The following is a 14,664-nucleotide window of genomic DNA, read 5'->3' as shown; positions in this document are numbered from 1 at the left end:
ATATGTATATATATATATATGTTTGGTACTATAGTATTATCCATGGTTTGTAGAACTTCGAAATGTATTTCCTCCAAATAAGGAAATACTGACTGTATGACAACAATCAAAGAAAAGCATGTACTCCTTTTACCAGAGGTAACATTATTAGGGACAGCCTTTCAAGAAAGAAGTCTTGTGGTTTCAGTGCTTTTCTGGTAGGATAAGCCCAAGTTTTTCTCTGCAAGAACACTGAGATGAGAACAGAAGAGTAAATTAATTTGTTTAAACTAGTAAGAAAGGAGAGGTCATTTCAACCCAACTCAAGCAATTTTATACATTTTGAGAGAAGGCTTTTTGAAACTCAAATTTTAAATTAATTATAACTACAACGAACTGGATACTAAAACAATAACTAGCAGAAATAGCCCACAAGATACTGAAGCTCTCTGCAATCTCGTGAAAGAGGATTTCTATTTCTTTGATGAAATACTTTGTACAGCTTTTCACTCTACCTAATATGTGTAATACTGAAAGAAACAAAATTTTTCTATCTCTGAAAGGCTTATGAAGATTTAAGCCAGCCCTTATACAAACTCATGATCCTTTCCTGGGAATTACTTACTTTTTATTGAGATGAAATTCATAAAACATAAAATTAGCCTTTTTTTGGGGGGGGGTACCGGGGATTGAACTTGGGTCCTTGCTCTTGCCAGACAGGCAGTGGAACTACTGAGCTAAATCCCTGGCCTAAAATTAGCCATTTTAAAGTGGATATTCAGTGGTATTTAAGAATCATGCCATTACTTCTAAAGTGTAAATGAGGATCACAATGTATAACAGATAATGTAAAATAGGAAAAAAAAGGTGCAAAGGGGAAGAGGAAAGGGAAGTAGGACGGGTAGGGGAAAGGAAAAAATATGAGAACAGAAACAAAGTCTTAAATAGGGAAGGGTGGAGGGGTTGAAGGGAGGGCAGGAGAATGGGGAAAAAATAAGAACCAAGATATATTATGTAAAGGTAAAAATTTGCAGTGATGAATGCCATCAATTGTTTGCCTAAATACACCAATAAACTTAATGAATTAAACAACAACAACAACAACAACAAAACCTACTGTCGTCACCACTCCAAAAGGAAACCTTACATTCATTAAGCAGTTATTCTCCATTTCTCCCTTCCCTCAGCCCTTGGCAAGCACCAATCTACAGGTTGCTAGAGATTTACCTAATCTTCATATTTCATATCAATGAAACTCATTCAGTATGTGTGGGAATTATTTTCAAAACATTTTAAAGTTATTTTGAGGACTATTCCTCTTTTCATATTGTTCCTTAAAATAAGAAAAGGTTAATGCAGATAAGGATCCAGAGGGAATTTTAGATGAAAACAATATAACATTCAAACCTGTGCCTTTCATTTGTAGGATGGAAAAACTAATGGGACTCAGACTCATTAAAGTAGTTCATTCCTTCTTGTTCTATAAACATAGACTAGAAGCTTGAAATATTATTTGTAAGGTTTGGTTCCAAGTCAATAATCTGGGTTTATTCAAACACCTCTAAGTCAGAGGAGCCCAAATTCACTGGATTTTGCTTCCTGCACAGTTGGCTTCATGCACAGGATTATACAGTATTTTTCCTCTCTCTGCCTCCTCTTCTGTGACCATTCACCAGGTCTCATTCTCAAAGGGAGCTCTGATTTTGTAGCCTTTTTGGTTATTCATTGTTAACTTCTAAGCCTGTATGTTTTGAGGATTTTGAGTTTAAGTTTCTTACTCTGTCCACAAATTGGAAGATTGCTGAAATCAAAGTTAAGAGTTAAACACTGGGAAAGTTTATGTGTAGGCCTGTGGCCATGTTAATTATAAATTCTGGTGTAATACCTTTAGATATCTGCCTTTAAAAAAATTTATTGGAACACGTTTCCAGTACATAATGATTACATTCCTCTTGGGAGGTGGTACACGTACATAGCATATCTTAATTCTTTTTTTGTTCCCTTCCCCTCTCTCTCCCTCTCCCCTCCCTTCATCTCTTGGTTGCCCTCCCCACCCCTCCCTTGCAAAAGATCTGTGTCCTTATTTACTATTATGTATCTTTTATTTTCTTTATTTATATTCTGGGTTTCTCAGAGAAGTGAAACTATGCAATATTTAAGCTTATGAGCCTGATCTATTTCACTTAACAATATAGTCTTCTCAAAGGGCATCCATTTTCCTATGAATGACTAAGTTTATCCTTATTTATGGCAGAGTATACTCTAATGTTTATAAGTACATTTTCTTTATGCATTCATCTGTTAAAGGTTATATATATATATTTATGCTGCTTTCAAGGTTTAATTATTATGAATTGTGCTGTTATAAAGATGGAAGGCATTTGCTTTTTTGACAGAAAAAGCAGAAGAGGTAGTTCATATCTAAACAACAGCTTCTGCTCTTAGGTTCACATTAGAACCTAAAGTTTGTATGGTTTTCAATGTTTCCTGTATTGGGGCAGGTCCTTTCTGTAATTATAAAACCAAACCAAACCAAACCAAAAATAAGAAAAATAAAGAAAGATCCTTTGAAAGACAGTTATTTAAGCCTCCAGAGAAATAAATTACTGAAGTCATCTGGTCAATCTAGTAAATTTTTTGATATAGATCTGAGGAATATTGACCATTATGAGATAAGTTCAAATGAAAATAAGTCATAAAAAAGAAAATAAGCCATAAATAGAAATTGAATAAGTCATAAAGCAACCTGTAAGTCACCAAAATAAAAATACCCAGGAAATGCCCAAAAATACTTACAAAAAGCTAAATGAAATATGGTATAGTAACAATAGCAAAACAATATATAATTAAACATATATTATAGGGTTATTAGTTCAATGTAATTTTTTACATAATGTTTTGGGACCCAGAAGTAATGAGCATAGTTTGCTTTGAGCTATGTTGGAATGTGGGAATAAAGAAGCAGTGGGAGAATGGAGAGGAGATTTTGGCCATTCTCGTGTGAAATGCCTTGTGTAGGTTTGTTTCACAAGAGAACATTCTTGTACCTCCAAAGTAGAATGCTGCTCTGATGCTCTGTAGTGGCTGTTATTCTCTGGCAGGAGTATGAGGTAAAGAAATATCATTAAATGTGGCCAGGAAGTCACTTTACTCTTGAGGTAGGATCACAAGCAGAACAAGGTAAATGGAACAAGTAAGTTTGTTTCCATGTGCAAAAAGTGGAGTTTTAGTATTACCCAACAACTCATAATGAAACTTAGTTTTTAAAATTTCCAATAATCCTTTTCATTCAATAATCTAAAAATACTAGAGTCAATTTTGTTAAATCCTCATCAAGTGGTGTCAATATTCTATATTACTCATTTGAGAGGATCCCTAGGCACTTTTCCTTACTCCCTCCAGGTCAGGATTTGATGCTGTTCTCACGTCATACTACTTTTTAATTTCTTCAATGATTTTAATTGAGTCGTCTCCTGTACCTCACCACCCTAACCTAACACACAACATATACAACCCTCTCCACATGTGTCTTTGGTCTTAATTAATATGTCTTTGGTTCACTAGAAAAGTGCCTGGTATATACCAGGCATTCAAAATATTAATTGAACTGAAATGATTTACTTACTGTCCATTACTTAGTTTCTCTCTAATTGTGGAAAAATCCATAGGTTTCTTAATAACTTTCTTATAACCAGGTACAAGTTTCAAGTTTACAGGAAGTAGAAAGGGCCATGCATCCTCATGAGTTTCCATTTCAGTCAGGATCAAACTAAAGAGAAAATGTTTTAAATAAGTATTTATACTTAAGCATTTTCTGTTTTATTAAAAATCAGCTTTCATGTAAAAACTCAATGAATATGTATTTTCAAAGATAAAAGAATATATTTATATTTTTCTTTTTAGAAAAATTGTCAAAAAGTAATATGGTAAATTTAATATGGTAAATGGGATGTTATTTAGTATATAAAAATTGAAACAATACCTGCAAAGAGTTAAGTCCTTAGAGTCATCTCTTTTAGGTTTTTTAACAGAAGTGAAACTTTCTTGTTTTGATATGTTGATAGAAGTGTTTTCTTCCATTTTTCTTTTTTTGAGATCTTTGTTTCCTCTTTTTAATGAACTACTGGTAGATGCAGAGTCTTCATCTTCAGTATCCCCTGTTAATGTTACTTTTTTGCCTTTCTTTGACTCATTAGTCTTTTTGCTTTTGACATGAAGCTTTTTGATTTTTATAGTCTGACCACTTGCCTTTAAATTAAAAAAAAAGTAAGTGAGGTATAACAAAATAACCTTCTACTATTTTAAACTGGGAAAGTTTGACAAGACAAAAAGAACTATTAACTTTGATTTAGGTTGATAATTCTATTATTTTCACAAAAGATGTGTGAATTTCTTCTATAACATAAAGCTAAAACCTAGTAATGGGATGAAATGTTTATCTTAAGAATTCTTAAAAACTTGCTGGGCATGGTGACACACGCCTGTAATTCCAGTACTCAGGAGGTTGAGACAAGAAGAGTGCTGTAAGTTTGAGGCCAGCCTGGCTACACAGTGAATTCAAGGCCAGCCTGAACTACATAGCAAGACCCTGTCTCAAAAAAACAAAAAGAATTAACAAAATGTGAAGATGTTGATCTATCTTTGATACTAAAGAACTTATAACCAGTACTCCTTTAGTCTAGGTCACTAAAGAGAATATTAAAGAACAAAAGAATTCTCTTTTAGAGCATAACATAAATAAAATAATTAATAAGAAAACTGAATATATAATAAAAAGCTAGACCAAAACATGAAGAACAGATCAAGTATCAAATAGAAAAAGTGATTTTAAAATGATCAAATCTATTAGAAATTTATCTTTTTTTTTTCCTGGATAAAGAATAAAAGGTATCTGTAATAAGGATAGAGTGCTGCAAACTTTTGTTTTAAAGCAATGGTGAAAGATGAGAAAAACAACTCTGTTTTTGAGGAAAAGAATATGGAAATAAAAGGAATAAATACAGCATACTTGGGATCAAAGGATATGAATTCCAGCTATGGTTGTTACTAACTAGCTATGTAACTTTGAGCAAAAAATATCTAGAGGTATTGTTTCCTTATTTGTAAATTAAGATGAGCTACGTACTTCCTGACGTTGCTCTAGTGCTATAATTATATGATTTAAAAAATATCTTAATGTGTTCAATCTACCACAAAATTAAAGCAGCATAATGGGGATCCTCCGCCTTGACATTAAAAATATGGAAATAAGTATTTTTTCCAGAGTTAAATGTAGTAACAAATATAACATTACAAAAAAGATATAAAGTCAGTAGCAATGTATAGTTTTTGTTTTGATTTCCGAATATGATACATTCCATAATTTTTGAGAAAAGTACTACTCCTTTACCCTGATCCAACACTTTTTTCCATATCATATCAAAGAACTGCTACTTATATTTGACTACTTAGTTAATTTTAACTTTGCTCCACTTAGTTTATTGCTAGTCACTAATATCTTATTGTTTTTAGTTTTCATATTATTCTGAGCTTTTACCACCCTGAAACCATTTAAAAAGAATGCTTAATATAGTTGAAGAAAAATTTCACGATGATTAAATTAGATGGAATAGTTATGCTATTTAATAAGAGTAACATTTCATCAACAATACAACAAAACATCTAGTTTCTGTTTGAGGTAAAATATCACTTGGGATCATTTTTTAACAAATTAATAATGTATAGAAATATATAAAGTTGAAATCACAGAATAATAAGACTTTTGCTATGTTTCAAAAATGACAGTAGAATATCTCTAAATTTCTTTAATAAATGATGCTATTAGCTTATCTCATTAGATATACAGTTGCTGTGAAAGCAAGCTTTTAAACATTTATTCTGTAACTTGATTATTTTGTTTTTGGACACAGACCAGTCCCTCTTCCTTTCTTGTTAAAACCCAAATTCAAAGGAGAACTTTAGTGAGTCTTAAGCAGAATACACCAGATCATGTACTCAGTAGTGCAGTATCTGTTTGTTTTGTTTTGTTTTGGGTTTCTTGAGACAGGCTCTCATTATGTAGTTCAGGCTGTCCTCTAAGCTACTATGCAACCCAGGCTGGACTTGAACTTGCAGTGATCCTCCTGCCTTAGTCTCCTGAGTGCTGGGATACAGGTGTGTCCCACCATGCCTGGCTTGTTATATATTTTTAAAAATTAATTTTATTGGGGGGCCAGGGATTTAGCTCAGCGGTTCGGTGGCCTGCCTTGCAAGCGCAAGGACCTGAGTTCAACCCCGGGTACCAAAAAAAAAAAAATTAATTTTATTGGGGGGCCAGGGATTTAGCTCAGCGGTTCGGTGGCCTGCCTTGCAAGCGCAAGGACCTGAGTTCAACCCCGGGTACCAAAAAAAAAAAAATTAATTTTATTGGTACACTTTTGGCATATATAATGGTCACATTATATATTATAAGTCCTGAACTAGGAGCTAATAGGCTGTATATAGTCTGTAGAATGTGCTACTTGGCTCATATAATGCTGGTAAAAAATTCTGAATTTGTTTCTAACATGTAATATCTGGGAGGACATGGGTAGAAATCCATAATCCTTATTTCTAGAAGATCTTAGAAGATCGAGCTCATATTCCTACATGACAAAAAATGGATGTCTTGAGTGATGATCACATTTAAATGAGTCAATGACACTGCCTCATTACCCATGGCAAACTCTTATTATTGGTATGGCTTTTATAAGTACTGGAGTTTGACAGTTACAGTATGTGAGTTTGTGTAGACATATGCACATAATGTCCTTTAATTCTGTGATCCTGTGATCATATGCATACATATATCAACACATAAACACAGATATTTGAAAAATATTTATAATTATGATGATGTTTTAGAAATGGTCATTTGAAAACAAGATGTAAATATATTTGTGGGTCAGTATTTGTAATTATGAATTAAATTGGAAGATATTTTTTTAAAAAGGTATTTTTAAGATCTTTTTTTTTCCTGTTACTGGAGATTGAGCTATTTGTAAGATCTTAACTTATACTTATATCAAAATGTTTAGAATTTTTATGGTTGGAAGAATTGTAACATCTAGTTTGTTTCATTTAAACAAACAACAACAATAACAAAAAATCCAGAGGCTTAGAAAGCTTCATACATTTCAAAGGACTAGGATAAAAATCATATGTCTCTAACTTCACTCTAAATGATAAGACAGCTAGAATTCTAATCTAAGCAAACTTACTGAAAACAACACCTCCAGGGGCCTACCAGGTGATACCTCTAAGACTTCACACATTGAACTATTAGTAGCTCATAATTATTAAAGAAACTTTCTATAACTTGGCAGTTATAAAGCTAGCAGAAAATTTACATACAACCAGTAAAGATTATTATTAAACTACATTTGACTGTATATGACAGATCAAGTGATAAGAAATAAAAAATAACTTTTCGTTAATATGATACCATGCGGGACCATTTGCAATATGTAGTCTAAAATAAAACAGTAAAGTATAAATATAAACATTTCATATTTCACAAAAGTCTAAAGTTATAAAAACTTTCATATATATGACCCTAATTTGAGCCTCACAAATTTCCATACACTGGATATGATTCCATTTTATAGACAACGATTATTCCTGAAAATGAGAAACTACTATAATTTACAGATTAAGAAGGCAAGGAAAGATAAAAAAAAAAAAAGGAAACTGATAAGGAATAAAAATGGAAGAAAACCGGGTGAGTATGGTACCCTAGAAGCCAAGCGAAAACCAGTTATTTCAAGTCTGTCACCTGTAACTGCCAGGTCAAATGAGCTAAGCATGGATCGCTAGATTATGTAATTCATTTGTGGCCATGATAAGAACAATTCCGCCTTTGTTTTTTTCAGAATTGGGGACTGAACTCAGGACCTTGCTCTTGTGAGGCAGGTGCAGTGCCACTGAACTAAATCTCCAGCCCAATAAGGACAATTCTGAAAAAGTTGTGGAGGTGCAGACATGACTAGAATGAGTCTAAGAGGGAATTGGAGGTATCTGCTAAAATAAAATATAGAAATTAGGAAGGACCAGAACAGAAAGCTTTCTAAGTTTTTTTTATAGTGAAAGAGAGGGAGAGAAAGTGGGTCAAGTAAATGAGGCCAGAAGGCTGCTGTTTAGTTTTAAGATGGGAGAAATGCCTTTTCAGTAGGCTGATGAGAGGAACCTTGGGGAGAAGGAGAGAGAAACTAATGATTTCTAGAAAGGAGAACTAGTGGAGTAATATTCTAAAGAGGTAATATTGTAAAAGGGGATGAGATCTGAAGTATACAAGCAATAAAACTGGCTTAGGAGCACAGAAGCTCACACAAATAGGACACAAGATAAGCATGTAAGCCAAAGATACAGAAGGGTAATAGATATGGTGTATGTTCTTTTGATAATTTTTTTTATGGCTTCCATTTTCTCAATGGGATAAGAGTAAGATCATTAGTTGAGAATAAGGATGGAGGGGACAGAATGGGAGAAAATCATCAGACATTATTAAAGGTCTGATTAACACTTTGATGCAAAAGCCTGGGTATTTTCTGCAACCACAGTGAGATGCAAAGGCATAGGTGCTGGAGAAGACTGAGTAACCGGGAAGATGGCTCTATAGAGTGATGAGAGGTAAAGGAGCTGATATTGAATGCAATGATAATAATATAGGATAATGAAATAAGACAGATTAGGTAGAAGGAAATGATAGAAAAGGAAGAGAAACAGGGAAAAGGTCATACGATAAATGATAAATGAATTGAAGTCATATTGATATCAAAGCATTGTTGGAGTGACTACAATGAGTTCAAGAGTGAACTGGAGGTACAGTATTTGGCTAAGATCAAATGTAAAAATTATGAGTGAACTGAAAAGAAAGGAGGCAGTACACAAATACAGTAGAAGTGTACACTTGAGTTTATAAAGATATGGTAGTTCTGGTAATGATTAGGTCAGGAGCTTAAACTTGGGAGTTTCTGAATTAGGGAATGCTTGGCAAAGAGTCTGACCTAAACATATGCTGATCTTTACATACTTTTTACACCTTACCTTTTAATTCCAAAACTCATTTCTATTTTATCATATTGTTTCTCTATTTAAATGAGAGCTCATAGGTTTCTATTTTAAATATAGCTGAAAAACAGCTTATTACCATACAACCTAACAATTCTATGAAAAACAGCTTATTACCATATAACCTAACAATTCTATATATACCCAAGAGAACCAAAAACATACATTCAAATATTTGTACATCAATGTTCATAGCATTATTCATAATAGCCAGAAGGTGCGAATAACTGAGATGTACATCAACTGATAAACAAAATATAGTAAATCTCTACATAAATGGAATATAATTTGACTATATAAAGGAAGTACTAAACTATACTAGAATATGTATGCATTTTATAAGCATTGTGCTAAGTAAAAGAAGTCAGACATTAAGTCTACATTTTATGTATTAAATTTGTTTTTCTTTTTGTTTTTTTGGTACTGGGGATTGAACTCGGGTCCTTGTGCTTGAGAGGCAGGCACCAGAACCACTAAGCTAAATCCCTGGCTATGTATTAAATTTGTACGCAAAGATCAAAGTAGACACATTCATAGAACATAGATTAATGGTTGCAAAAAGCTGGGGTCTGGGAATTAACTGCTAATAGCAGTTAAAAATGAGCATTATTTTGGGAGTTATGAAAATGCTCTGGAATTAGCTAGTGGTGATGGTAGTATGACTTTGTGAATACATTAGAAAATACTGAATTGTTAAAAAGGTGAAGTTTAGGGTCTGTGAATTATGTCTCAAAAATAGCAAAACAAATTGCTATAAAACTTAATTTTGATCTGGTAATTAAGTTTACATCTACATAAGTCTCACCTTAGCAATGCAAGCTGGACAAAACCAGTCCCCATCTGGTATAGTCGTAATCTTGGGTCTATGGCAGTAGGTATGACAGCCTTTGTCACAGCCATCACAAAGGAGAAGCAATTCTTCATTATCTCCTTTTCGGCAAATTTGGCAGTACTATAATACATGAAAAATCATTTAAAATTAAACCTTTGTTATGAATAATAGTTATTGGGATGTTAAAAGCACCAAAATTCCTGATTTATGTTAGTAATGAACATTCCACTTGCTAACAAATATACAATAGCCATACACATCTATGTATCTCTCGTTACACGGATATGGACCACATGATGGGGTGAGCAGTTCTTTGGGGGTAAATGCACATTTCAGGTACACTGCAAAAAAAACAAAGCTAGAGGTTGAATGCCTGCACACACTTCAGAAGCATGTATACATTAACATATGAAATAATTAACATGACAATAGAGCACATAAAGCAATGAATAGCTTTAATACATGGTGTTTTAAAAATGTTTCACTTTTTGCTTATCTTAGCATCCTCATGATATTCTGAGAAAGAAATAAGAGAGTACTTTTTAAGATCAAAATTAGGAAACTTGTATTAGTATTATAATTTGATCAAATTATCCATGTTTTTTGATTGACTGAAAGATGTGTCCAAACCAGGAAACCAAAAATGAATCCAAATCAAACATGTGCCACAAGTATAGGAAATGAATCACACTAATTAATTTCCAAGGAAAGAAACAGAATAAAGAATTTAAGAGATTATGATTTTTATATAACAATAAAATTATTTATCTTCTATTAAAAAGTCTTAATATTATAAAGAACTTTAAATCTGCAGAGAGAAGATTTTTTCCATTCATATGCATACTATATAACAAGTTTCACAAAAGGGAAGAAGAAAAGTTAAACAAGGAAAAAATATTCAAGATAGCTTTAAAATTGATAAGCACTAATATTTTTTGACATTTAGTTCATAATCCACTCAGAAAATGCCCTTAAAAAATGTCCTATAAGTATTTCAAAAGATGAAAACATTTAAACTGGAATTCATTTATACTAATTTAAAGTTAGGTGTAAAATCTTAAAAACAATAGTTGTTCAAAATTACTTTAATTTTTAATACATTATATCTTAGTTTGGGAAAGTCCAAAACAGACTTATTTAACACAATATATATATAAATGCCAAGAACCTTAACACACCACTAAAGTTAACAAATATCTATCAAATATGTTTACTAAATATGTAATATTAAAATTGGCATGCATATTGGAGCAAAGCAATAGAGTTTAACGTTCTAACAATATTTTGTGAACTTTTCTAATACCACATCACTAAATACCTTAACATGGTATTGACAAATTTGAGTTACATTTTTAAAACCTGTAAAAATATTCATTGAGAAATAATATTTAAAAGGTTATATTTAAATTCCTAAAAAATCAGATTCATAAACATAAGTAAATTTCTCAGTTCTTTTTAAATAGACAAAAAAATACTACAGTTTTTTTTTGGGGGGGGTACTGGGGATTGAACTCAGGACCTTGTGCTTGCCAGGCAGGAATTATGCTGATGAGCTAAATCCCTGGCTATACTGTTTTATATCATGCATTTATTGATTTATTTATGGTACTAGGGATCGAACTCAGGACCTTGCGCTTGTGAGGCAGGTGGTAGAACCACTAAGCTAAATCCCCAGCCCTATATCTTGCATTTATTATTTTAAAATAAAATTACCTTCTGATACTTTTAAAGAAAAGGTGAGAAATATTAAAGTCATAACATTTTTGAAAAGTTACAGTAATAGCTCATAATATGTTATAGCAAATGTATCAACATTTGGTTTTAATTCCTTTGCTAGCACAGTAAAAAAAGTGAGTGTTGCCTATTGTTTAACCTTAACAACATACATGTTGTGTGCAAAGAATTATCTGGAGGCAAACTGACAGCTCCTTCTTTCCTGGTAAGCTGGTCAATGGTCAACAGGATATTTCTGAAAGTACTGAGCACTTTAACATTTTGCTTGGATTTATCATTAGGATTTTGATAGGCACTGTTACCCCACTAATTAAGATTTACAAAGTGCTCATCAATTGTTGAATAAGAGACCTTGCCTTTTTTTTAAGGCAGCTTCATAACAAATAATGTACTTAATTAATAATAATATAAATAATTTATAGTGCTGGAGACTGAAGCATGACAGCTCTTTGCCACTAAACTACACCCCAACCTATAAATAATATATTATTAAACATTATTTAAATGAACATTGTGAAACTGTTAAAGGATGATAAATGCAAATTAATACCAAAGGTTAGGGATTTGCAAAAATTTTACAGAAAGCTTAAGGTTACAGAAAATAAATATACTAATATAAAAAAGGGTTTTGGTACAAGTTTTGGGTTTCTTTGTTTAGGTTTAACAACAAAACTGACTATATCGTCATAACTACCTTGGTATAGACAGTGGTATAATTTTACTTTGATGTAAAAGTCAATCATTTTTTATCACTATAGCGTAGAGTTCACTGAATATATTTGTCCAAAGTGATATTAAAACTCATTTAGTAATAATTTTTAGAAGAAAAATTATTTTTACCTGGTAAAAATGCTATCAGATGAACTCAACAATGCCTTAAAACATACTAAATTCTAATTCAGAGAAATAAAGGCCTAAATTTGAGCATATTATAAAAATTGCAAATTGAAATTCCACAAACATTTTAGGAAGAAACAAAAAAAACACAGAAAAAATTATTTTATAAATGGATAAAGCCTGAGAAGTTTAAGCATAGAGGTAAAAATGAGGGAACCAATGCCAAGTTATTTAAATCTCTTTGGTGACTATTTTAAGCAAAGAAATTCCACCTTTACCATTCATGAAAACAAATCTTTAATGTTTGAATTTTAAAGTAATTCAAAAGTAAATCATAAAGCATACATAATTAACAGATACTGCAGGGGATTTAGCTCAGTGGTTCCGCTGCCTGCCTCTCAAGCACAAAGACCCGAATTTGATCCCTGGTACCAAAAAACAAAACAAAAAAAACCAAAACATAATTAACAGATACTTTTATAAATGATATATAAAACAGGCAAGAGAGATATTTGTACATGATTTAAAATAAAAATTTCTGGAAATAATGAACTATTCTCTTCTTTTTAATACATAGCATTTGGGTCCTGGAACAAAGTAGAAGTTGACTGTATGATAATAACTAGTTGGGCATGTACAAAGAAAATGAAAACCATTTTTAAACATTAAAAGAAAGATAAAAGATCTCTTCATTGTCAACCATATCTGATGTGAATATATAAGTGCATAAAGTGGGAGCTCTCTATTTTGTATTTAAGTCATTTTAGTACTTTTTAACATTAAAAGAAATAAAAGTGATAGAAAAATAAGACATTCTGGGTATCCAATAATGTAGCAGGTGATGTTAGTAACTGGAATGCTTGTAAGAGTGAAAGGTCAACTGTTTCTCAGCCTTTTGGCTAAGATCAAGTGAAGAGTGAAAGGACCTTCAAAATATTTAGATTAACAACTATTATACCAGTAGAACATAGCAGACAACTTCAGTTAGAATTATAAGCAATACTCAAAGGAGACAGAAGCAAGATTTAAAAAAAAAAAAAAGACAATAAATTTGGTAGGTTCCTTTAAAAAAGCTCAAGGAAGAAAGTATTTGATTATACGGTATTTAAGAATTAAATTCTCAAGTAAAGCAAACATTATTGTGACAACAGGTAATGAATAATTAAGAAAGATCTGGAGGTTGGAAAAAACAGGACAAAGTAAATTAGTTATAGTATTTCTTAAATAAAAACACTTACAACTTTCATAATTGATTTTTCCCATGCTATTGATTTCTGTAATTGCTGAATGCACAGAGCTACCTGTGCAGCACTGCGAGCTTCTGATAATGCCCTTCTCCATACCCTGAGCCCTGGAGCAATATCCTCTTCAATTCTGCATTGAAATACAGAAAAATTAAGTAGGTCATGTCCATATTTATGGTTACTGAATGTGAAACAATCAACACACTGAAAGCCAAGCAATGACAAAAACATGTAACAGCCAATAAAGTATAAAGTTTAAGCAACTAAACTTGATGTAGTGCACAGACTGTGGCTACGTGCCTCAGAGCTTAGTCACAACCAGGTAAATGTAAGATCACTTTGCAGAATTATCAATGCACATAACAAAAAAAAAAAGTTTTTACAAAGCACCATGCAAAAAGCATGATCCATACGGATCACAGACATACAAGAAGATACATAGATAACAGGCAATAGAAAATAGGCTCCAATTAGCAAAGAAGCACAATAATTTTTCAAGTTAATCTCAATAACCTACCCGTCACCATCACCACTAACGGATGGTGCAGGAGCAGGGACAGTAACTGTGCCCACATTATCCAGTTTGATCTGAATGGTGGTACTTAAGGGGCTCTTCAGATACCTTCTTTCAATGTTCCGCTCCAAATCAGCCAGCCTGGTTACAGCTATATCTAGGGGGTTGTCACTCTTCCGTTCTAGTGCATGTGCACTGTTTTCTTCTTCGCCAGTAAGTTCTCCATCATGTTCCTTGCACAATTTAGTAAATGACTTATGTTCAAAATATACCAAGTCCTTCCTTTCTGATGCAGGCTCTGGACACATCCAACCCTATATATCAAGAGAACAGTGTTATTACGGTTTCTCCTTAAAATGCTAGATGGGTGCATCACCTTTACTGAAAATATAGCAGCAGTCCCTGGCTCAGGGATCTTTACTGAAGTTTTTTTTTTT

At 32.5% G+C, this 14,664-nt stretch overlaps 1 protein-coding gene across 16 annotated transcripts in view; it reads right to left on the bottom strand.

The window, feature by feature from the left end:
* Positions 1 to 14,664, bottom strand: part of Baz2b (bromodomain adjacent to zinc finger domain 2B) — a 354,073-nt gene that overhangs the window by 1,810 nt on the left and 337,599 nt on the right. For 12 of the 16 annotated variants that reach the window (XM_010606796.3, XM_010606795.3, XM_010606794.3 and 9 more), the window contains 5 exons: positions 14,231 to 14,541; positions 13,708 to 13,843; positions 9,872 to 10,018; positions 3,962 to 4,227; positions 3,605 to 3,748 (listed from right to left, as the gene is read on the bottom strand). In XM_010606796.3, coding sequence (XP_010605098.1) covers positions 3,605 to 3,748; positions 3,962 to 4,227; positions 9,872 to 10,018; positions 13,708 to 13,843; positions 14,231 to 14,541 — 1,004 coding nt within the window. The remainder of the gene's footprint in view (positions 1 to 3,604; positions 3,749 to 3,961; positions 4,228 to 9,871; positions 10,019 to 13,707; positions 13,844 to 14,230; positions 14,542 to 14,664) is intronic. The other 4 variants (XM_033756373.1, XM_033756376.1, XM_033756377.1 and 1 more) reach the window with 1 other exon arrangement.

The sequence above is a fragment of the Fukomys damarensis genome, unplaced genomic scaffold (genome assembly GCF_012274545.1).
Source record: "Fukomys damarensis isolate Sample0158 unplaced genomic scaffold, DMR_v1.0_HiC HiC_scaffold_26, whole genome shotgun sequence".
NCBI classification, from domain to species: Eukaryota; Metazoa; Chordata; class Mammalia; order Rodentia; family Bathyergidae; genus Fukomys; species Fukomys damarensis.
Note: the sequence above shows the minus strand (reverse complement) of the source record. Positions and strands in the feature narration are given on the sequence as shown.